The following is a 25,745-nucleotide window of genomic DNA, read 5'->3' on the forward strand; positions in this document are numbered from 1 at the left end:
CCGACCTCATCTGTAGGAATACCTGTCTAACACAGAGGCAAAACAGTAATGCAGCAATCTTTTTCAATGATAGGATAGATACTGTAGCCAGTCAACTAACTCTGGAACTGCAAAAACAGGAATACCAAACGTCGCAAGATACAATAAATAAAACCTACAAACCAAAATAAAAAAAGCCTCTGCCACCTCCCCAATCCCGGAGGTGATCATCTCCATGGTTGTGGCCCCACTCCCTCCTTACCTGGAATTGGGGGACGGCTCCTTTATTATCTATTTACTTGCAATCTGCTTAATATTTGTACGTATCCATTACTGATATACTCAATGCCTTATTACTTATGTAATCCAACTTGGGCCTACCTTTAGGCAAAGCTGAATATCAAATGCTGAAAAATTATGTCGTACAATTAATAAATTGCAAAATATTAAGCTGTATCATTTAAAAAAATGTACACAATTAAGAGGGCATCTTCAAGCTAGAAAACAGAATGCAACAAATTTAGTCTATTTCGTTGTAAGTAATGGTTATATGAACCAATGAGTACAAAGCTGTTTTAGGAAAAAATAAACAAAGAAATGCAAAAATTGATTAAAATCAATGATTTAAACCAACACATTCTGTTTGGTGATTTAAATCTGTTTGATTTAAATCAATCCATCCTACATAAAATCAGTTCTAAAATGGGTAGTTAATATGTATATAAAATGATGATTACACAATGATAATAGGCTATGTAATACCCAAATCTAAGATAGCTGAATATTTGTAATAACCTTATGTTCTTTTCTTTATAGGCTCTCATATCGAACTGGTCAAGACACAGCTAACTGTGACACATGCAGGAATAGTGCATGTATTATTTATAGGTATGTTTTAAAAAAAAAAAAAAGAACATTTCCTTTTTAAAAATTTAAACGTAAGCATAGAACAAATGTAGACTGCAAGGCCCATCTATTTAATATGCTCCTTTTCCTCTTTTATTGTAGTAATTTGTATTTTTAGTTTGCCTTTCCAAATAAAGCTCAGGGTGGCTTAAGCATTAACAATTCAAGTACAATAGGCTCCTTCCCCAAATAATTTGCAATCTATGGGTATCTGAAGCAATGACAGAAAAAGTGATTTACTCAAGTCACAAGGAGTGTTAGTGGCAGAAATGGGATCTGAACCCTAGTTTCTCTGGTTCTTCACCCATTGCTCTAAGCACTAGACCACTCCTCCTTTCCTATTTGATCTCTGGCTTTATCTTCATTTCCTCAAAGCTAATTTAATTTTTAATATTCTACCTTTTCTGACTAGTCAGCCACTTCAAAACGGATTATATTTAGGTCTATAAATGTGTAACAAAGGATCTTGCATGCTTATCTTTTGCTATTTCGAATCTGAAACTGTTTTTGCCTTAACTGCCTCCCATCACCTCTACTGGGGGAGGGAAATTGTCATATTTCTCTGGAGTTTATCCCTTTTGAGCCTCATATCATATTTGCTTCTTCTATAATCTTCTTTCCTTTAAAAATGTGTTTGCCTCTTGCACATTAATTATACATTTGAGGTATTTGAATATCCCTGTCATGATTTCCCTTCCCTCCTCTTTTCTAGGGTATAAATATTTATATTTTTAAGTATCACCTCATAGGGTTTATCGTATCATTTTAGTAGCCCTTCTATAAATGGCTCTACTCTTATCTTTATCCTTTGAGAGATGTGGCCTCCAGAATTGGACAATACTCCAGATAAAGTCTTATTAATAAGTTCTACAGAGGCATGATTACTTCATTTCTTTATTGGAAAATACCTCTCCATATGTATGCTGGCATTCCTCTGATTATCACTACTATCTTGTTGCACTGTTTTGCAACTTGAGATATGATCACCTCAAAATCCATCTCTTGTTTCATGGACACCAGTATTTCATCCCCTTTACGTACTATTTTCTTGTACTTTAGCACCCCAAATTAATTTTTAATCCTAATACAAGAGAGTAAATTTCAACCATTATACTAACTATGCACTGATAATAAGACAGAAAGATAGTGGAAATAAACAAGTAATATTTTATTTTTCCATAATTTAGCAAAATTTCTGGATTGGATTGTTAAACTTATTAAAATAGTATAAATGTCCACTGTAGGAACTGCAAAAAGTATAATACTCACAAACATAGGGAGTCTAAATGTTAGGCTTATAAGATTTTTAAAAGTAGTAATGAAGGGAATCACTTTAGGAATATGTAACATTTACATCACCTGAGGGGGCGCACCAAACAGAATTTGTACAGAATACATTTTAGGAAAGATGAAGGTGATTCTAACACCAAAGTGAAGCAAACAAGACAAGAGGCAGGCAAGACCAAAAGAACTTAAAAAAAAAAAAGATCATGGTATTGAAACAGATGTGTACAAGAAGAATCAGATCCAATGGCATTTTACAGAGGAAAGGTGTGTTGTTTAGTGGAAATCCAAGACCATCAGCCAATATTAGAATGGTTTTAAAAAAGACGATAATAGATCACCAAGGATGGATTCTGATATAAGATGAACTTGGCGTTTTTAAAGTGTTAATTGTAAAGCACTATATCTGATGTAAAAAATGTTAACTAGATAGCAGACAAAGGAAACACTCAACTAAAGATAAAGGAGTAAGACGCTATCGAGTATGATTTTGACAGACAGCAGTCTAAAGTTTAAAGGTTTTAGTAGCAATTCAAAGAAGTGCAGACATATTGTGAATCTACATCTGTCTCTGATCAATTACGTATTTTATATATGTAATAGAAATATTTATAAAATGTATATTCTTCTATTTCTCAATAAATCATTCTGCAAAGCAGAACACAATTATAGTAAAAAAAAAAAAACCCCACCAAAAAACGTAGTATCGATGTGCACAAAATTTAAAACTAATCTAAAATTTAACTTAGGTTTTATCTTTACTAGAAAGCTCAACCTTTCTTACAGTTACAATATGCATTTATGAAAACATGTGACTTGTGTAAAGTGATTTTAGCTATATATTTTATTTTCTAAAAAAATAATTCACAGCAAATGAAATTGTGTTTAATTGCAATAGAAACTGATAACATGATTAAAAATGAAATTACTGTTTCACAACTTGTATAAACTTTCAACACATTTTCTCTATAATTTTTAGTTCATCTGCATTTGTACAAAGTTTGCGATCTTAGATTAAGTATGAAGAGGATGGGGCATGCAAAAATACTTGTAAATTGTGAGCTAATTATTCACATTTCTGTATTCTAAGATTCATTTTCAATTGTATTCAGTGAAGTAATGGTGAAACAAGAGCTGGGGATAGGGATTTTGCTATGACTTCTCAAAATATTTTGAGTTTCCTCAGTTAATTTACTGATATATAAATTATTTTTTGCAGTCAATTCTTCCAATGTTTCCATAAGTCTATCTATGATAAGCTATACCAGGTGCTGACAAAGGTTTTGATTTTGCCATAGTAATAATAGCTTAACATTGTTTTAACATACAGAAGACACAGATTATTACAATAAGTATATTCATATATTAACTAATAGCAAATATTAAATTAACAGTTTCTGAATATAATGGAGTATAAAGGACATCATGTAAACATATAGAAACAGGAAATATGATAAAGACTCCAACTTGAAAGGCATTTGGAAACAAGCTGAAGATGATTTCAATATATACTATCCCAATTTCATCAAATCATATAGGATGATCTTCAGTTAGTAAAGTTAATCACAATATCCAAGGTAGCCCAACAAGACTGCCTGACACTTTGCAACCTCAGAATACATACTTAGAGAAAATACTGAATCCACTTGGTACTACACCAGAATCTGCTTCACAGTGAAAGATATAACAACTGTTAAGGATAACAAATCTGAGGAACATGCCGAAACTATGCAGAAAACAGGTGTAAATCATAGGATTATATTAAAGCCAAGATATTTTATGGACATTTATCATCATTAAAATCTACACGATTGACAAATAACCATACTGGTAATTTTCTTCCAAAAAAGTTCCAAAGACAGACACTATCAAATTCTGATGCATGTATTCATAAATCAAGCCAACATTCTGTTTAACAGAATTTAATCAGTCTTAGATGAACCCAAATGTCATGTACATGATTGCATTAAAATCCAAGTCAGCTCTAACAGTCATAAGAATGTCAGGGGTGTAAGTATGTACAACAGTCTTGTATATCTTTAAGAAATTTCTTAAATGGCACTCTGTAGAAGAAGGTTTAACACTACTGGATTCCAAGCAGCTTTTGCAGTATTACAAACCTCCTTACCGAAACTATGAAAAAAATAAAAAAGTTTAATCGTCAGTCACTGTTCTAGCACAGATAGAAGACCACGACAAGGCTCTGTCACGATTTATGCACTGTTCTTTACAGATGTTCCAATTATCCTTCCCCAATTGTAAGAACGTCCAACAAGTGCCTCCATGAGGGTGTTTGGCAGGTAAGATTGAAAACAAACAGTGCATCTCAGACAAACTTTGGTCTTCTCAAGTACTCCTGTTTAGTCTGTGGTGTAAGTATGCAGACACTCAAACACAGTTAAACTTTTATGACACGTGGAGGTAATGAAGACACTTTTTACAATTAACTCTGGATTTAGCTAAAGCAATCAAGTAAAGGCAACACTATATAATTTCCATTTGAACATCTTTCCTTTTTTCTGTATTTTCTTTATCTCTTTATATCATATAATTCATTACTTAATTCTTCTGAACAGCTAACTTTCATATGTTTAAAATAATATTTAGAAAAAAGAACCCAGTAATGGTGGTAAGAATATACAAACAAAAAATAACCACCAATAACTAAAAAAGGGCTGGATTTTCTAACTTCGCAGAGCTCCCTGAATTTGGTGGTAATAAGGGGCGGGCCTGCGAAAGCCGGCAGCGATGGCACCACAGTGGTGTTATCACTGCCGGCTTTTGCGCCCAATAGCGCCACCGCAAAAAGGTGGTGCTATTGGACACGCTACTGGTGGCGATAATGTGGCTTACCTTATCACCGCCAGCGAAGTCTTCGCAGCATCCACCCCGACTCCTCTTCCGGTGCCGATGCCGCCCCGACTCCGCCCCTTTTTAGCTATCACGTGCGATACGGTGGGAAAATGACTCCCAAAGTGGGAAAACATGAGACCTTCATAAACATAGCTGAGCAGCCCGAAAAGACATCGTATCTTTTTCTTGAAAAGTCAGTGTCGGAGCTCTTCCGCTATGAAGATTTAATCATGGGTCTCCAAATAGCCACACATCAATTTTTTGAAATTATTTTTATGCTTAAGAGTTATTATGTGCAAGTATGAACAAAACATGTGCTGAACTGTTTATTTGGAACGTCCCTTGTTTTCCAAGCAATTCCCTAAGATTAAGCTATTTTATATTTAGCACTTTCAATATTTTGTTTATACTTTCACATAGTAACTCTAAGCATTAAACTAATTTTAAAAAATTGGTGTTGCCTATTTGGAGACCCATGATTAAATCTTCAAAGCGGAAGGTCTCATATTTTCCCACTTTATTAGTTATTGGTGGTTATTTTTTGAGTTGTTAAAATAATATTTAAACTGAAAACCGATTGTTAAATTGGCTGATAGTTTTTCCTGATTCTGTGCATAAACTCTCCCCAACATAGTGGCAATGATGTAACAGCTACAAATAGCATGCAGCTGACCCCAAAAATACAAAGAGATTTCACCATGTCAGGAATATTACCACAGTCAGTCATCATTTGGTCCTGTATCATCCCCAGGTGAGTTTAGAGCGGGGGAGCGGTTGCATTGAATGGTAGATAGAGCTAGAAGGAAAATTAAGAGGTGGGTGTGTAGATTTATGCCGATCGTTCACAAGCTTTACACTCTACACACCCGACGTGAATTGTTGGATGAGAGCCCAGGTTTGATATGGCCAGACACCGTGCATTTGTCTGACATTGGTGGGATATCTTTAATAGCGACTTACAGAATGGGTTAGAGACATTGCTGGACAGCGTGGCCTCAGCTAGGAGAATAGGAGTCCCCTGGCAAATGGGATCCGTTACCAGGGTACCCTGGCATGGTGACCAGCGAGTTAACAGGGCCCCTCCCTAAATTAAGCCTCCCATTCACATTATTCAGACTTGAAGGCAGCTACCCACATGGGAGAGCAAGGTGGAGGGGGACACGGCATATGACAGGGCCAGCAACCAGACAGTTTGAGATTCAGACCGTGATAGGGCCAGCGACCCCATAGCCGAGATCCAGACCCCTTGGCACTTCAACAGCTGCCAGGGGAGAGAAAAGGGGGCACGGCAGGAGCAGCACTCAACCAAGGCCATCTGACTTCTATGGTCAGGACCTTAGTAGGCCAGTGACCCCAGCAACGCTTTGGCTTCTATGGCCGGGTGTACCTTGTGATACCAACAGCTTGTTGACTTATTGGTTTGGACTTTGGATATCAGGGATTATGGGATAGTAAGGTTAATGTTTAGAGGTAGATTTTAATACGTGCGCGCACGAGGCCATGTGCGTGTGCTTCCCAGCACGCACACATGGACATGCTGATTTTATAACATGCACACGCTGGAGCATGCATGTTAAAAAATCATGAGTCCGCATGCAGGTGAGCGCCGTATTTTATAATCCGCACAGGCATGTGTGTGAGGCGCGAACAAGGGGAAGGAGCTTTTACAAACTACGCGTGGTGACGCAATCCGAGCTTCCCCAGTTCCCTCCCAGTCTGCTCCAATTAAGGAGAGGACTGAGAGGGAACTTCCTTAACCCCCTGCGTAGCCTTCCTTTCCCTTCCCCTCTCCTACCCACCACCTAAACCTAACCTACCTGGCTGGAATTTTTTTTAAGAACACAAGAAATTGCCATGCTGGGTCAGACCAAGGGTCCATCAAGCCCAGCATCCTGTTTCCTTCAGAGGCCAAACCAGGCCACAAGAACCTGGCAAATACCCAAACACCAAGAAGATCTCATGCTACTGATGCCAGTAAAAGCAGAGGCCATTCCCTAAACCAACTTGATTAATAGCAGTCTATGAACTTCTCCTCCAAGAACTTATCCAAACCTTTTTTAAACCCAGCTACTTTAACTGCACTAACCACATCCTCTGGCAGCAAATTCCATAACTTAATTGTGCATTGAGTGAAAAAGAATTTTCTCCGATTAGTCTTAAATGTGCTACTTGCTAACTTCATGGAGTACCTCCTTGTCCTTCTATTATCCTGAAGTGTAAATAACCGATCCACATCTACTCATTCAAGACATCTCATGATTTTAAAAACCTCTATCATATCCCCCCTCAGCCGTCCCTTTTCCAAGCTGAACAGCCCTAACCTCTTCAGCTTTTCCTCATAGGGGAGATGTTCCATCCCCTTTATCATTTTGGTCGCCCTTCTCTGAACCTTCTCCATCGCAACTATATCTTTATTGAAATGCGGCGACCAGAATTGTACACAGTATTCAAGGTGCAGTCTCACCATGGAGCGATACAGAAATATTATGACATTTTCAGTTTTATTAACCATTCCTTTCCTATTACTTGCTACTCCTATGGAGCAGAAGTAATTTACATGTGCCGGCCGACTGCCGGCGCACACTTCCCTGGAACAGCGACTAATGGCCTTCGCCCTGCCCAGAACATGACCCTCCCACCCCGCCCCCTTTTCAGGGCCCGACACTTATTCGCGTACCAAGGTTTATGCGTGTGGCCGGGTCCATTTGAAAATTCGCCCAGCACATGTAAACCCCAGTATTTATGCGTGCAGGGGTTTTAAAATCTACCCTTTAGTGTATAATTGTCATTTCATTGTTGCTAAATTGTTTTGATTTGCTATGAGGCTGTGACCAAATCTGTCCAATAATAAAACTTTATTCATTACGACTGCATAATGGTAATTAATTCAAGATACAGGGGTGGTGCTGAGGGCTTAAGGTGGGGTGGGGGAGGGGAGGGGAATGAAGGCCTAACCCCTGCCCATACTAGGGTACATTTTAAGATGTGCGCGCGGGCATACAAGTGTGCGTGCACACATGTGCACCTAATTTTATAACATTCACGTGCATGTTATGAAAATCAGGGGTCGGCGCACGCAAGGGAGGTGCACAATTATGCACCTTGTGTGCGCCGAGCCGCCTTCCCCCATGCCCTATCCCCTCACCCCACCTTCCCTTCTCCTCCTACCTTTTTCTTGTTTTTACTTTTGTTGTAAAACTTACTTCAGTCCTGGGGCTTAAGGAAGTTGCGCGCGCCGGCCAACTTCCGGTGCGTAATCCCAGGCACAGCGGCAAATGGCTGTTGTGCCGGGAACCTAGGACCCCGCCCTGCCCCGCGCTTTTTTGCAAGCCTTGGTACTTACACGTGTCCCGGGGCTATAGGCCCAACGCACGTGACTTTTGAAAATCTGTCCCACTGTGCGACATGTCATTTAGCTATGGATTTCTACACTAGAATGCCATTTTCTGATGAAAAAGGGACTTTACCTTACTACTTACACAATATTATGTAAATAATGAATGTAAATAATTAATCTTTACTACTCAATTATCTTACTCTAATTCTCTCCCCAGTTATATGACCCTGTTGTAATGTAACTTTATCTCTTCGCACTTGTTGATGTTCTGTTTTTGTGCACACCCTCTTGTTATTTGTAAACCGGCATGATGGGGTTTCTAATCTCGAATGCCGGTATAGAAAAACTATAAATAAATAAATAAAAATAAATAAATACTATGAATATGACTATTACTGCCGGGCATAAATAGTTTAGCAACACTAAGTTGACAGTGCACTTTAGCTTTCTAGTGAAGTAGACTTGCAAATGCTGTGTGGAAAACATGTTAAGTCTCCATAAATACATGCTAACAAACTGGATGCCCTTTGAAATGCATGGGGTTCCATGTTTATTAAGGAAATAGTAGAAACTGATGCTAAACTGTAGAATGTTTTGCGTAACAGCACAAAGACTTGAATGGGTGTTTTGTACCGACGTCCACTTAGCATTAATTGAATGCAGACTCTTGATTGAGAGGTTCTGGATGAGAAGTCTTGATCATAGACAAGTCAGGCAGAGAAAATGTAATATTAATATATCAAAATTCTGAAGGACAAAGTATCAGGCAAATTACTGATTAGTATTTCAACATTTTGAAGGATAATCTGGTACTCTGTGAAATTAGTCTCCTTACACTGCTTACTTTGAAAAAAAAAATGAAATATACAATAACAGGGAATGAAGTCTGTGCTCACCTTCGGCTCATCTTTCTACCAGTTGTAAAATAAACCACACAAAATATATAAAGAAATCTGCAAACATCATAATATGTAAATCTTATCACAGAAAACATCCAAGAACAAACAAGTAAAGATATAACACTGTGGTATGTTTAAGCATTTATCAGACAAAGAAGCTGTCTTCCTTCCCAATTGTTTCAAGTAGAGTCCAACAATGGTTTTGAAAAATGAATCAATTGCCTTTCTGACCAGCCAAGTGCTACCTGCAACGTCAAGAGCTCCATATCCAAAACAACAATGTATAAATGATTAATGCAATAAATATTTTTAAATTACATTCTGAGAATACTAATATGGCATAGCACATTTCCTAAAATACAGTTAAGACTATTGTGCCAAAAAAAGAAGATTAAAAAATGATTCAAATGGTTAAGATTTTCAGAGTGTAAAATCTTGCACTGAATTGTCTTTTTAGGTGAAAGTACTATTTCACATTTTCAACAAGTATCGGACCTCTGTTTTACTCAGGTTATAGATCATTTACCTAAAATATTTCAACATATCTTGCAAAAACATTTTTCTCCAAATATTTCATTGTTTAGCAATGGAAATATTTGTATCCATAATATTGATAAGGTAACTCAATCATTAGTCTCTCTCTTTTAATGGAAACATTTTGAAAAATCGATTGGGTTTCTCTTCTTTTCTAGAAGAAACTCTCTTTGGTAAAATAATACTGAGACAGCAAAATTGCTCTTAATTCAAAATTAAACATCCTAATTTTACTTTTTGCCTCTGAAAAGGGTTCACCTCTTTAGGGCAAAGGCCAGAACTTCATTACATAGCTCAATGTATATATATATACTGTGCTCTACAAACAGCAGAAAAGGAAAGCCATGTTACCAAGATTAAGTTCAAAATCTATTTCGCTAATATTTATTTATATCCAAACATGTTAGAGGTAATTTTCAAATGGATTTAAAATGTATAAAACAGAGTAAAATTGCTACTTTTCCTCATGCAACTTCTTTGAAAATTTACTCCATAGGACAGAACTGTCAAAAGGTTTTATGTGCCTAAATGGGCTTTTGAAAATTGCTATGAGTCATTCTTTTATGCGCGCAACTCCTTTGAAAATTACCTTTAATTTTATTAAATACTTTAGAAAAAGTGCATGCAGCACACTAGATCAAAATGCCCAGTAGTTTATCATAAGTATATTTCCTATCAGTAAGTATATGAATTGAGAGGCCAGTATACTAACACGCATTGATATCTATCATTAATGTGTGTTCATTATCTCACATTAATGTCTCAGGTTAATACCATACAAATGAGTTTTGCTTTAGTTTACTAGAATTAAAGTTAGTAAGGTATAGTAAAGTGTTTGTTTTTTTACATTAACAGGTCTGTGTTCACTTTTCCACATTTCAATGTGTGTTATTTTTCTATGCACTAACAGATAATGTGCTGTTTTGCTTAGTTTTACATCTCATTACTTCATTAGCATAACTTTTGGGTTAAAACTCTTGTGAGTTAAAGTACGGTAATTAATGGATATTAAAAGTTCTGTTAAGCATGTAAACTAGATTGCATGTTGATGCTTGCAAAAGCACTAGCACATTGATCCCTGTATTTGCTAATTAATTCTGAAAGGCAAAAGCAGGAGTGCGGAAAAGTATATAAAAATTCAATACAAAATGCAATGGTTTTGTTAGGGCAGCTCTCATTACTTGGTTTTGTAATAAATTTCGGGCTGCATAATTCTTGAGCTACAGTTAGGGATCTGAGTTTGCCATTTAAAGTATTAGGAAAGTCTACAACATTTGTCTGTGGGTTCAATTGATATTAAAAGTCTATAAATGTTTAAAAGGACACAAAACAAAAACCATTTCTAAAAAAAAAACAAAAAACTAGTTATAAAGACTGGAAACCAAAGTTAATAAAAGCCTTTGTTGAAAGAAATTCAAATTTATTAAAGAGAAAAATAATCACATCACAACCAGAAGGCAGATAAAACACATGAATATGCCCAGTCATAGCACGTAAAGAATTCAAGCATACACAGGAGAGACATAAAGGGACCTTAGTGGCAAAGGGGAAAGGAAGAGAACAGATTACAAATAGAGTAATAACAGTGATAACCAGACCAGCATAGGAGCAGACTAGTTTGACCAAGCAAAGTTTTTCTATCAACATCATCTTCATTCCTATATGTGTCCCTAAATTTAAATGTTGCATAGCATGTATGATATGCTATTCATGCAATACCACAAATTTGTATCTCCAATTTGTATTCTTGATCATAATGCACAGTAAACTAAGGAGACATATACAGTGGTTAGCGCCAGGTATAGTACACGCAGAAATTATGCAGCTTAATCCTTTATCTCTATCAGTACATGAGGAATTTGAGAAGTAAAATCTGTACTAATCCGTTCTCTGGCTTCATAATCCCCCATCACAACAAATGTAAATCTGAAACTAGCCAATTTTTATGGTAGCAGTATTTGATTTACTAAGATATTCACCTGTTTTGCATCAACAGCAATTTTGAAAAAGTCCAGTCTATAAGGAAATTTAGTGATAAACACTAACTGCTTTCCGATAGGACCCTGAAAGTGTTCAAGTTTCACCATCCCTCCTCTTTCCAAACCCCCCCCCCCCCCCCAATCATCTCAAGTGTGCCCACATAAAAAAAAAAAAAAAAAAAAGTTGGCGAAGTGTACTCCCAGGGGTTGTACACAGTCAGCCCCACAACGTTCTTTACTAAAGGGAATTTTATCTTCAGTTGTCAGGGCTGGAAGATCCTTGCCAGTTCAGCTGCTCTACATTGTATTTTATTCTCTTAGGCTGTCAGGACCTGGGAACCTAGCCAGTCATACTCCCTATTGCTGTAGCTACATTTCATGGGCTGGTGGAATCTGAGAACTTTGCCAGCCCTGCTGCTCATGCCACTGTGTGCTAGCAGGACCTGGAAACACATCCAAAGCCCACCGATCCACTCCTCCTGCAAGAAGTATCATGTTTAACAGTTCTTAGAATCTAAGTTTCAAATCTAAAATTTCAACAAAATCCAGTCAGTGGTTTCTCCACTGATACTAGGTCACAGACAGACAGATAGATAGATAGATATGACCTTCCCAGTAGGCATTTTCTTTTCTTTTCATTTGGTAAAGAATGCTTAAAAAGTGAAAATTATGACCAAAATTTTCTGGAGTGATGCAAAATTTAAAAATTCTGCACTGTATGTTTCTAAGTCATCATACAGGTATATGCATCCATGTGGCAAATTTATTTAATACTGCATATTAATTCAAGAGGAAAATAATTTGAAAAGTCATGCAAATGTGAACACAAAAACATATTGAGGTCCAAATTCAAAAGCATTTAGGCTGGATAAATGAGAAGTTATTTGGCTAAATGAAAATTTAGATACTTATCTGGCTAATTTCCAGTTAACTAAGTTATCCAGGAGAATTTAGCCAGATAAGTTAGGGGCCTTCCAGGGACGTAACTGGGAGGAGCTGAGTTAGCTCGACAAGTCATCCGGCTAACTCTGGTCAACCTATAGACCTGTCCTAAAATTAGCCGGATAAGTTTATCCGGCTAACTTTAAGATAGCTGGGTATATTCAGTTGCACAGCTGTACCACTGAATATACAGCATTAGTTAGCAAGATAAATTTATTCAGCTAACTAACCGAGCCACCCATCAGCTGAATATGGACCTCGTTGAAAATACAGTAAACCTCCACAGACATCCTTTTATTCAGCTGTCTAAAAAGAAAAATATCTAGCTATATGATAACATACTATCTAGGCAGAGACATGAACTCAAATACTCAAGCCTAATGAAGTCTTATTGTTACTAGAGATAATTGCATCTATATGCAGAATCTGAGCCAATTTTATCATATCCCAGAGGTCCTTTTGGAAGAAAACCTTTGCAGCTTTTGTCACTTTGTGATTATCTTAGCTGAAGTGCCCTTTCCGTTCCTGCTTAAATTACCCTGGTTTTTGCATTTAAATTCTTTAACATGTGACAATCTTAGAGGAATGAGGCTTCATAGTTTGAGCATCATTCTGAAATACTTACAATGAATTGCCTATGATGAAGAAACAGGAGCCACAAACACAAGGAAAACAATAATACACAACTGTAGGCAGAAATTCTCTAAAATGGCAGACCAACGCGGATTCCACCCCAACTTTTGATAGGAATATGAAAGAGTATAACACCACACAAGCACAATGAGTGGAATAATGAAATAAAGGTGGCAGCTTTCATAATGACCTGACAAAGCATTCTAACCCAGTACCCGAGCCAATTCCAAATAACCTCACCCCACATTGCCTTCCTCAATATGGGAAGGAAATGACTAGGTAGAGCAGTCCCTGTGATTACATTCTTATGGAACCCATGGCTTTCCAAGGGCAAGCAAGGCCTGTTCATGTCAAGGTTATCACCAAGCATCCACTCCAAGCAAAGCTTACAGCCCATAATTGCAGGCCATGACCATACTGGGTTCAACTGAGTTGCCCCCACGCCAGGGTTAAGTGGTCCCAGACAACAGCCAAACCCCAAGCCATGCCTGAAAAGTCCTCAGTCAATGGGCTCTGACAGTCAATGCCCCTAACTCCAGCAAACCACTTAGGTATTTTCTTCCCTCTACCTCCCCCCTTGGGCTCAAGTACTCCCACCATGGAACCCAAGTAGCCTATTAAAGGCCCCGTCTAGGGCTGCCCCCACTAACTAAAAGCTGCAGATGCCCAATTAAGCTATGTTCTTGATATTCTTGGGACATGATACAAAGCCTTAAGGATGGCATAAGTAAGTCCATTCCGCCCAAGGCAAGGTGGATGCTGCCAAGTGTATATCAACTTCAACCATAGGCTTCCTTTTCTAGTCCTAACCGGTGCAGTAAGACAAATTGCTCAACTGCCTGTTAACTTAGTTTATGCCCCACACTTCACACAACTGCAACTATTTCCACCAGAAATGCAAGATGATCCATGCTAATGGGAGTGTTTCTGGCAGCCAGGCTGAAAGGAAATCATTCTGGTTTCCAATCAGTGTATCATAAGGGATGTTACTCTAAGATTTATCTGCAGCATGTTAGAGTGGGCAGAATCAACCAACAACCAGCATGGGAGTGGACTAATTGGGGCCAATTTATATTGTCCCTGCTAATCTATCACACCAAAATAAACTTGACTGCCATGCCCAAGTGAAAAGCTGAACTTGTGGGCAGTGGCCTGCATCTCATCTCAAGAGATAAATCAAAGAACCATGATCCCTAGTCTGAAGACGCTAGTCTCAACCATTTGTCCTCTGATCCAACTTCTTTCAAGAAGTACTTTGAGACTGCAGTGACTAGAATCTGCTCATGGAGAGGAGGTTATTTGAGAAGCAGCCAGAGATAATCAAATTACTAGCTTTATGGATAGACACTGACTAATGGAGCAGTGTCATCATGGATTCAGCAAAGGCAAGTCCTGCTTTACAAATTTGTTAGATTTTTTATAAGGTGTTATCAAAAATATGGATAAGGTGAGTTGGCTGATATAGCGTACCTAGATTTTCAAAAGGCATTTGACAAAGCCCCTTATGAAATACTCATTAGGAAAATAAAAAAAATTATGAGATAAGAGGTAATGTCCTACTGTAAGATAGCAAACAGAGTAGGCCTAAATGATCATTTCTCTCAGTGGCATTCCTGACGGATCTGTATCGGGACTGGTGCCTTCCAATATATTTTTAAATGATCTGGAAAAGACAGCAGCTTGTGAGGAGCTAGAAGAGGACCTGGGGGATTGGGTGTCTAAATGGCAAATTAAATTTAATGTGGAAACTACAAAGTGATATGTACTGGGAAGAATAAAGCAGAATCTAAATACATGATGCTGGGTTCCATATTAGGCATCACCATCCAGGAAAAGGATCTTGAAATCACTATGGACAATACTTTGAAATTCCTAGCTCATCATGCAGTGGCAGCCAGAAAAGCAAATAGAATGTTACGAATTATTAGGAAAGGAATGGAAAATAAAACAGAGGAGATCATAATGCCTTTGTATCGATCCATGGTACGATCGCACCTTGAGCATTGTGTGGGTTCTGTTTGCCTCTGCTTGAATATGGGAACTTCAGCGAAGTGTTTGATAATTCCTTTAAATCTTAACTTTTATCCAAAAACTTATTTTTATAAATGTGTGGCATAGGTCAGCACTGTAGTGTGAAATATTAATATTGAGTTTTTAGCAGTGTAAAAGTGGTGTCTTTTTGTAACTGTGTGGAATAGGTCAGCACTGTAGTGTGGAATATTAATATTGAGGTTTTAAGTGGTGCAAAGTGGTATATTTGAATAGATTTTCATTTAAGAAAAGAAAACTCAACTAACAGGAAGGCGTTTGTCTGGGGGAGGGGCTGCTCCAATTCAATAGCAGATACTTAAAGCTTAAGCACAGCAAAGAAGGGTGCCCACTGTTTAAATTACCTCCCACCCTACCCCTCTACCCACCCACTCCACTATTTATCCAAGTAGTCTAATATAGACTACTTGGATAAATAATTGAAAACAAGATAAGGAATTGTCTAGTTACCAAATTAAGTGTTCGCTATCAAATCAATTGAGCAAACTGAGGACTATCCAATGTAACAATTGTGGAGTTTTAGTCTTGAGGCAAATCATCTAGAAACTTAGGGCTTGCCCCATTTGTTCAGAACTCTCTTCCATGAAAAAAAAAAAAAGTTGGCTCACCTTAAATCTGAATTAGCTTCAGTAAAGAAAAAAGTATCAGCAACCACCAAGTTATACTCACCAGCTCTACAGCACTCAGGAATCATTTCCTCACTACCACAGAGAATTAAAAAACCCAGAAAAAAGTGATATACAGTGGGCTCAGTTAGGATAAGACCTGTGACCCAAAAACACCCATTCTTCTCAAGTATGCAGCCCACATGCCCCCCCACCCACCACCAGAGTGCACAGGAACTCAAGAACAAATGGAATACAGTGGGATCTGGCAGGTTTCTTGTGGCCTGGTTTGGCCTGTGATGGAAACAGGATGCTGGGCTTGATGGACCCTTGGTCTGACCCAGCATGGGAATTTCTTATGTTCTTAAATGTCCATAAAACACTATTAGCCATGTAGATTTGGAAAAACCACTGCTTATCCCTTATGAGGAAATAGGAATGAACCTATTCTTGAGATCCTACTGATACTTGTGACTTGGACTGTTCACTGTCGGAGATGCAAACTGTGCTTGATGGATCTTATGCTCTGACCCAATATGGCATTTCTTAATAACATGGCCCAACAAATCTATGAATTAGTAATGTACAACATATAACGGTGGATTAATCCAAAGTGAACATGGGTACTTTTCTTAAATTGAACAGGACTCAATTTTTCCAAAAATTGAATTAGGTGATTTATCATGCTAGTGGGTTTTTTTTGACTCATAAAAACATAAGAAATTGCCATACTGGGTCAGACTGAGGGTCCATCAAGCCCAACATCCTGTTTCCAACAGTGGCCTAACAGGCATACAAGTACCTGGCAAGTACCCAAACATTAAATAGATTCCATGCTACTAATGCAGGTAATAAGCAGTGGCTATTTGCTAACTCAACTTGACTAACAGCAATTTATGGACTTCTCTTCCAGGAGCTTGTCCAAACCTTTTTTAAACCAAGATGAGCTAACTGCCTTAACCACATCCGCATGCAAAGACTTCCAGAGCTTAATTACGCATTGAGTAAAAAAAATATAAATTTCTTCGATTTGTTTTAAATGTGCTACTTGTTAACTTTATAGTGTGCTCCTTAATCCTTGTATTATCTGAAAGAATAAATAACCGATTTGCATTAACAAATTATAGTCTTATGATTATATAGACCTCCATCATATCCCCTCCTCAGCCGTCTCTTCTCTAAGCTTAACAGCCCTAATTTCTTTAGCTATTCCTCATAATGAAGCCATTCCATGCCCCTTATTTTGGACTCCCTTCTCTGCACTTCCAGTGCAACTATATATATATATATATTTTTTTTTTTTTTTAGATGTGGCGACCAGAATTGCACACAATATTTAAGGTGCATTCTCACCATGGAGCAATACAGAGGCATTATGATATCCACCATTTTATTTGCCATTCCCTTCTGAATATTTCCTAACATTCCTAAAATTCTTTTTCCCTCAGCGCATAGTTAAGCTATGGAATTCATTGCCAGAGTAGTTAAATTATAGGCGATTTGTGATAAATTGGAGAAGGACCTTAGAAACATAGAAACAAAGAAATAACAGCAGAAAAGGACCAAATGGTCCACCTGCCTGTTGCGCCAGTCGGTCGCAGACGGCTGAGACCTCTGTTGCTTACCTCCTTTTACCCTGCGCACCAGCGATTCTTGGAAGAATGGCGGTGGGCGATCCTGTCTGCCATCTTGCATCTGAGATTACCTAGGGCACGCGCGCACCAAGCCCTCTCTTATACATGTCATGGCGGGAACTTCGGGGGGGTCCCCTCCGCATGACGTCACCCGCCAGTGTATTTAAGATTTCCGGCCTATGCTTACTACGAGTTAGCAAGGACTTCAATCCTGCTGAATCCCACTCCACTTGGAGACGCTTCCTTTGCTACTCTGAACTTGTTCCTGACTCTGGGTCATGAACGCCTTAGGTACCTGCTCCTCGGGGGCCTTGTCGCATTCTGGCTATCCGCTCCTCAGAAGGCCTTCCTGCCTGGAGATACCATCTACTCTTGTATGAGACACAGCCTTGTTCAGCCTTGTGAGTACGCCATCATCTTGCTGACGGAACCTATGGTGTACTCCGTGCCTCAGGCTACTACCATGCTCGCCTCAGCAGACCACCTTCTACACTTCAGAGTAAGTATCCTCATCTACCCTGCTTTGCTGACCTCCTGCACATCTTTTACCAATGACAGTGTGATTCTCGGCATACCGAGCACTGCGGTCCACTACCGGATCTACCCTGAGCAGTGTAACATCTGAAAGAGGAGTTCCCCGGCGTACCCTGCTCCACGGGCCACTACCGGGGATATCATGACTGGGGATCCTCACTACTCTGGACTGTGTCTATCCTACCACTTGTTTGGTACTTCACCCACGTTCCAGTCTAATAAAGTCTTGCTATTCTCTGTTTCTGTCTCAGCTGAGGCCACGCCTATTGTAGTGAGTTCCCACAGGGCTCCTCCCTGTGGGTGGATTCAGCTCTCACTATGATCCAGGATCCACAACCATACCAGAATATAACACTGCTCAGCAAGTTATGGTAGAATCAGCCATGCCATATAGGTCTCTCCTATAATGATAGGATCAGGGGTGGCATCTGCCATGGCATTCAAGTTACTCCCATACTTAGTTTCCCAAACTTAGGCCTGGATTTATCAAAATGCGGTAAGTACTGCATGCGATAGCAAAAGGGGCGTGTTTTACGCTAATATAGCATTTATCACAGTTTGTGCTAATTACCTGCGCGAAGAGCTAAGTTAGCGCAAATTGCGATACCATTTTCAGATTCTGCGATACGTGCCAGATTTGTTGTATTTCCTACATTCAACCACTGAGGGACCATTGTTAATGGTCCCAGACATGAGAGAGAGAGAGAGAGAGAGAGAGAGAGAGAGAGAGAGAGAGAGAGAGAGCGCAAGAGAGAGACTGGCCATAATATCATGGCCCATAGGTAGGTATTTGTATCCCTATGGTAGGCCCACCTAGTAACTCGAGGTGAGGTTTAGGTAAGAGTGTAGGGGGTTAGGGGCCACTTTGACATTCTACGTGACACCTACAAACAGAACAGTGGTCTCTTGTGAAGATTTCATGGCCTTCGGAGTGAGGAAACTCACTCCAAGATGAGATTTGGGCTATGTTCTCTCAACCTAGCTTGATGTTACCCAGGTAGAGAGTCCATCAAGCTAGGTTGAGATAACCTTGCCCAAATCTCTTCTTGGAGTGAGTTTCCTCACTCCAAAGGTCATCAAATCTTCATGAGACCACTGTTCTGTTCGTAGGTGTCACGTAAAATGTCAAAGTGGCCCCTAACCCCCTACACTCTTACCTAAACCCCACCTCGAGTTACTAAGTGGGCCTACCATAGGGATACAAATACCTACCTATGGAAATGACATTATGGCTAGGCTCTCGCGCTCTCGCTCTCCCCGTCAATTCACCTGAAATAGGACTTACAGGAGACATCGCAAAGGGCGATGAAACCTTACCGCACGGTCATGGCAGCTATCGCACAGCCTAACGCAATCCAAAGAGGTGTAGTTAAAATCAGTGTTATGGCTGTGCGATAGCTCTTCGCAGACAGGCTAACCCAGCCCACTCACCGCCCCTAACTCCTCCTATTTTCTGAATTTGCATCGCACCATACGATATGGTGCTATCGTATGCGTTAAACACGTTTTCGCATGCGATAAGCCCTTAACGCATGCGAAAACGCCTTATCGCATTTTGATAAATGACCCCCTTAGGACCCTTGCTGGTTACTGTTTGAGTCCAATTCCCCATTATCTCTTATCGTTGAAGCAGAGAGCAATGTTGGAGTTACATCACAAGTTTAAGGCTAATTGGTTATTTATTTATTTATTTCGAAACTTTTATATACCGGTATTAGTGGGGACATCATACCGGTTCACATAATAACTGAAAGTTTGGAAAATACATTTCAACAGGGAGAATGAACCTGGGCGGGGGTAATAACAGTTATGGGTTATGGTTATGGTTATGGGTAATAACAGTCACATCGGCAAGTTATTCCCATGCTTGTTTTCCCAGACCGTAAAATTCCATGTCCTTGTTGGTTGCTATCCAAACCTAATTTCTCTTTTCTTCTTTCCACCCTGCCATTAAAGCAGAGAGGAATAACGAGTTGCATCAAAAGTATGAAGGCTTATTGGTTAAGGATAGTAACTGTCACACCAGCAAGTTACCCTCATGAGCTCTTTCCCTCATTTCCATCCTCTAGCCTTTAGGGATCCACAGAATTTATCCCATGCTCCTTTGAAATCTTTCACCATTTTTGTTTTCACATCCTCTACCAGGAAGGGCATTCCAGGCATCTACCACCCTTCTCTGTAAAGAAGTATTTTCTAACGTTGGTTCTGAGTCATCCTTTCTGGAGTTTCATTTCCTGACCCCTAGTTTTACTGATTTCTTTCCAACAGAGGTTTGTCGAATGTGCATAATTAAAACTTTTCAGGTATCTGAAGGTCTGTATCATATCTCCTCTGCACCTCCTCTCCTCCAGGGTATACATATTTAGTTCCTTCAACATCTCCTCATAAGCCATTTGATGGAGATCTCCCACCATTTTTGTTGCCCTTCTCTAGACCGCTTCCATCCTGTTTCTGTCCCTTTTGAGATACAGTCTCCAGAACTGAACACAAGAACATAAGATATGCCATACTGGGTCAGACCAAGGGTCCATCAAGCCCAGCATCCTATTTCCAACAATGGCCAATCCAAGTCACAAATATCTGGCAAGTACCCAAACATTAAATAGATCTCAAGCTACTATTGCTTATTAATTACCATCATAACAATTTATGGATATTTCCTCTAGGAACTTATCCAAACCTTTTTTAAACTCAGTTATACTAACTGCAGTAACCATATCCTCTGGCAGTGAATTCCATAGCTTAACTATGCGCTCTGGAAACACTATGGATCACCTCATGGCTGCAGCATGAACATCCTTCCCCACCCCCAGGTGTACAACACCTGGAAAGCGTTCTGGGCTGGCCGGGTACATAGATGCCAATGCTACACTCGATGTCCATCATTTATAAACACTACCACCCATCAACAATTTAATTCGACAATAGTCTTAGGCTCATTCAAAGTTATTCAACCATTTGCAAAACTTCCCTGGGTATATCTCGAGTCAATCTGTGCAGAAAAAAAAAAAGAGACTAAGCCACACTAAACTAGTACTTAGCATTTGCTGGAGTATTACTTTAATTCGTATCAACCAAATATTTTAATGTCATTTCTTTTCAAATCCAGATATATTTGCTTTTGTCAATATTCTTTTTCTGCTGAATAAAGACGTCTACTGAAGTTCAGATTTAAGAATTATTAGAACTAGAATATGTAATCTTCAGACAGTCATGAGATAAAAAATTTCATAGGTTAGGCATACTTATTGAATAAAAGTCAACTAAAGCTAATTTAGAAATATAATTCTCAAAATATCATGTATAAGTTTTAGGGTACTCTATATAATTCTACAAAGAACAAAATACTGTCTAGCCCACCTATTCACAGTTCTGGCGGGGAATAAGTAAACATTCATAATTACATAAACAAGGCTGACACTGAAAATACAGTATAAATACATTCTACATTTGGACGCTATTCAAAACCAATTTACCAACAGTCAACACACAAGGCAACATGAAAAGCTTCATTCACATTCTGGCAATCAACAGAGAGATGTGAACCAGAAAAGGGCAAATCATTCCACTGAATGAGCTAAAGTGGTCTTCTTAGTCATATCTCTTGCATTTATAATGGAAAGGCACACCAAATGCCCAAGACTCACACTTTTAATAAATACAGCTACATTTAAAAACTAATGATCATATTTAACTTAAATATATATTTTCCTATATGTTTATGTGCCAAGAGTGTACAGAACTGAATTATTTAATATTCAAAAGCAGATATTCAATTGACATGGAACATTCAAAGACATTTTTCCAAATACAATTCTTGCCAGGTACTTGTGACCTAGGTTGACTACTATTAGAAACAGGATACTGGGCTTGATGGACCCTCAGTCCTACCCAGCATGGAAAATCTTATGTCATATTCTGATAAACCTACCTCAAAAATTAGGTGGAAGATAACTGGGACTAGAAAACTTTCTTTCAAAATTTCTGTACTGCTGCAACTAAAAATTGTATTCAAAAGCAGAAAAAAATTAAAAAAAAGCAGCCCCTCACACGTCTGTAACCTCAATTAAACCACTTTTATTAAGAAATTAGGCCTTCCTCACTCTCTGGTATGTACTAAATTTTCTGATTATTCATAATATATGAGTTTCATTATTCATTTTTTGGGACATGAAGGTTGCTCTACTGTCAGCAACATCTGGAATATTTCCTATTTTGGTTTATAACATTTTCAAAACAGAACAAAAGAAAAAAAAAAAGATTTCATTAGTTTTACTTTATTTTGTTTTTAAAAAGCAAAAATCTGAGGCCTAAGCTTGAGGCCTGATCTTGTCACTGAGGCCTAAGCCTAGGCAAGGCCTTTTGACATCTTCTTTCTTCTTGGTGTCTTCAGTAATGACTCCATCAATTTTAAGGACACATTGCAGAAATTAAATATTAAATGAAATGATACCCAGGAGGGGAAAACCCCCCAAAATAGGGGATAGAAAATAAAACTATTTTTCCCCTAATCCCTGCTAATCCGTGGGAGTAAGCAATAATGAATAGATCTGCTAGGTAATTCCTGGTAATCTGAAAAGGCCACTTTCAAAGACCTGACTCGGCATTGGCACATCTTAAATTCTCAAAATTCTGAAATAGGCATGGACATTAAATTTGATTTTTAATACTGTTAAGAATTAGGGAGAGTTCTGAAGTTCTGCATTCAGTCATAAAGCATGTCCTAGCATATGATAAAACTGGTAAGTTTAAATTTTTGGACCACATTATTAACCATACTCTGTGTTCAGAAATGAACTCTATACATAAAAAGAACCAATTAGCTTCGCTGATGTGTACTTTAAGTAGATAAAAATGAACAGCTAATTGATAGGCAGAAAAATCATTACATGTTCCCTTCAAATCTATTTCTTCATTTTCTCTAGCAAAAAATGGATAACTTTTTAATGCTCATGAAAGTCAATTTGGCACTGTCATCACCTACCTTTGTTTCTTTTTCATTGTCTAATCAAAGCTTTTGCATTTATAATGGAAAGGTCAACTCTACCACTTCTCATTCTTTTCATCTTTACCCTGACATTTGGTGCATTATCTTATTACATTTCCAATGGTGCAGGCCTGGATTTACACATAGGCAACTGCTTCCGGCACCAAACTCTTAGGCACTGGAGCACCACCACCATTGCCATGCAGTCGATCCAGGTCAGGAGCCACACCACTATCCAGCCAGTGCCGACCCGACAAGAGCAGCAACAGAAAGGAAATTAAGAGCGGGGCTTGATAGCCTTCACATGATTACAGGCCCTGCAGTGGCCACATCCTTCCTCCTCAAGGGCTCCCTATTACCATGGAAACCTGTGTGATGGGCATACCACTGCAGGGCCTCCAATGCAGGCCAGGGCTTGCAGAACCCACGCTGAATTTCCTTTTCCAAAGTTGATGCTGTTGTCGGGCCAGTTGCCATATGCAGCATAGAAGGGGTGTCACACCAAGTGAATTGAGGTGAGGGGTTTACCAGAAGAGGTGAGGGGTTTACCAGAAGAGCGCACCAGGCGTGAACAAAATTACGCTGGATTTTATAAGATACGCGCGTAGCCGCGCGTATCTTATAAAATCCGGGGTCGGCGCGCGCAAGGGGGTGCACATTTGTGCAACCTGCGTGAGCCGAGCCCAGCATGCGCTGCCTGTTCCCTCCGAGGCCGCTCCGATTTCGGAGCGGCCTTGGAGGGAACTTTCTTTTTGCCCTCCCCCCCTTCCCCTACCTAACCCACCCCCCCCGGCCCTATCTAAACCCCCCCCTAACTTTGCGCACACCGGCCTGCAGCCCCGCTCTGTGTTCCGGTCCTCAGGGCTGGTCCGGAGGCCGCAGCCACGCCCCCGGAACACCCCCGGGCCGAAACCACGCCCGTGTCGCCGCCCCCCGAAATGCCACTTCACGCGCATCGCTGCCCCCAAAACACCGCGTCACTCCGTCCACGCCCCCGACACGCCCCTTTTAGAAAGCCCCAGGGCTTTACGAGCGCCGGCAGCCTATGCAAAATAGGTGCGCCGGCACGCGAGTGCCCTGCGTGCGTAAATCTGGAAGGATTTACGCGAGCAGGGCTTTTAAAATCCGCCCCTTAGAGTATTGTGTGCAGTTCTGGTCATATCTCAAAAGACGATATCAATCACACAACAAAATGCCCGAAAGTATTCTTATTCCAGAGCCTTAAGAGTTGTAAACCACACATCAAACTAAAGCAAAGCCACTGGTATATATTTATCAACAATTCCACATTGTCGAACCACAAGAAAATAGAACACTACTTGATCAATAATACATTTGTAGGACCTCTGATCTACACGAGAATGTTAAATATACAAACTCATTTGTAGTGTACAGGTCCAAATTTAATTTTAATCAAAAATATTATATTTTTTTAAAGGTTTTTTTGCATGTTGTTTTATTTTAAAAACATAGCAAGACCCCAACTATTCACCATTATTTAGTGCATCACCATCGCACACACATGAGAACTGAATGAGTCTTTCAAAAAAAGGCAACCACTATGTTGATCTTTAAATCATACTTAACGGGTTTCCTATTGTAAAAGTCCCAGAGAATTGTTGATAAATATATACCAGTGGCTTTGCTTTAGTTTGATGTGTGGTTCATATCTCAAAAGAGACATAGCAAACATAGAAAAGACACAGAAAAGGGCAACAAAAATGATAAAGGGGATGGAAAAGCTCCCTTATGGAGAAAAGCTAAATAGATTAGGGCTTTTTAGCTTGGAAAAGAGATGACAAAGGAGATATGATTGAAATTTATAAAATCATGAATGAGGTGGAAAGGGTAAATAGGGAATGGTTATTCATACTTTCAAACAGCACTAGGACTAGGGGAAGCACCCTGAAATTAGTAACCAGCAGATTTAAAACAATCATAGGAAGTATTTTTCACTCAGTGCACAATCAACCTGCTGCTGGATGATGTGGTAAAAGCAATACACAGAGTGGGGTTAAAAGAGGATTGGCAAGCTCCTGAAGGAAAGGTCCATAAAGAGATATTAGCCAGATAGACTTGGGAAAGGCATCAGTTATCTCTGAGGTTGAGATCAACTACTGGGGAACTGACAGGTACTTGTGACTTGTACTGGCCACAATACTGGGCTTGATGGACCATGGCACTACTTATGTTTGCATTACTATATGTGCTCACCTAAGTGGGCAGAGATTATTTAAAGTATTTTATAATCTGCTTAGCTAGAGCTGCGCAGTTTATAAAATATTGGGTAATTATGCTCTGAAAGTATATGCATATGTTTCGCATATTTGCACTGCAATGAACGTGCTCACTTTTCCCACCTATTTTATAAATATGTATGTATATAATTTAAGTGTGTAAAAAAGAGAACATGTACATGTAAAAATAGGTATTTTATTCCACACACACAAATACTTTCTTGTGCTCGTATTTGTAATCATCGCAGATACCTCTGACAATTCACCCAGTCTGTCGGAAGTTCACCTAGACCCTCTAGCACTTTATCCTGTACCTTCACCAGTACACCAAGACCTCCCACCCAAAAATTGCA

At 39.2% G+C, this 25,745-nt stretch overlaps 2 protein-coding genes across 8 annotated transcripts in view; one reads left to right on the forward strand and one right to left on the reverse strand.

Moving 5' to 3' along the window:
* The window catches only part of DOCK1 (dedicator of cytokinesis 1), a 1,428,876-nt gene that overhangs the window by 769,216 nt on the left and 633,915 nt on the right, over positions 1-25,745 (reverse strand). The window lies entirely within an intron of this gene.
* Positions 1-25,745, forward strand: part of INSYN2A (inhibitory synaptic factor 2A) — a 127,097-nt gene that overhangs the window by 78,063 nt on the left and 23,289 nt on the right. For 2 of the 3 annotated variants that reach the window (XM_029610030.1, XM_029610031.1), the window contains one exon: positions 796-867. In XM_029610030.1, coding sequence (XP_029465890.1) covers positions 796-867 — 72 coding nt within the window. Of the gene's footprint in view, positions 1-795; positions 868-4,402; positions 4,470-25,745 lie in introns of all 3 variants that reach the window. The other variant, XM_029610032.1, reaches the window with a different exon arrangement.

Source organism: Rhinatrema bivittatum, chromosome 7, assembly GCF_901001135.1.
Source record: "Rhinatrema bivittatum chromosome 7, aRhiBiv1.1, whole genome shotgun sequence".
Taxonomy (NCBI): domain Eukaryota; kingdom Metazoa; phylum Chordata; class Amphibia; order Gymnophiona; family Rhinatrematidae; genus Rhinatrema; species Rhinatrema bivittatum.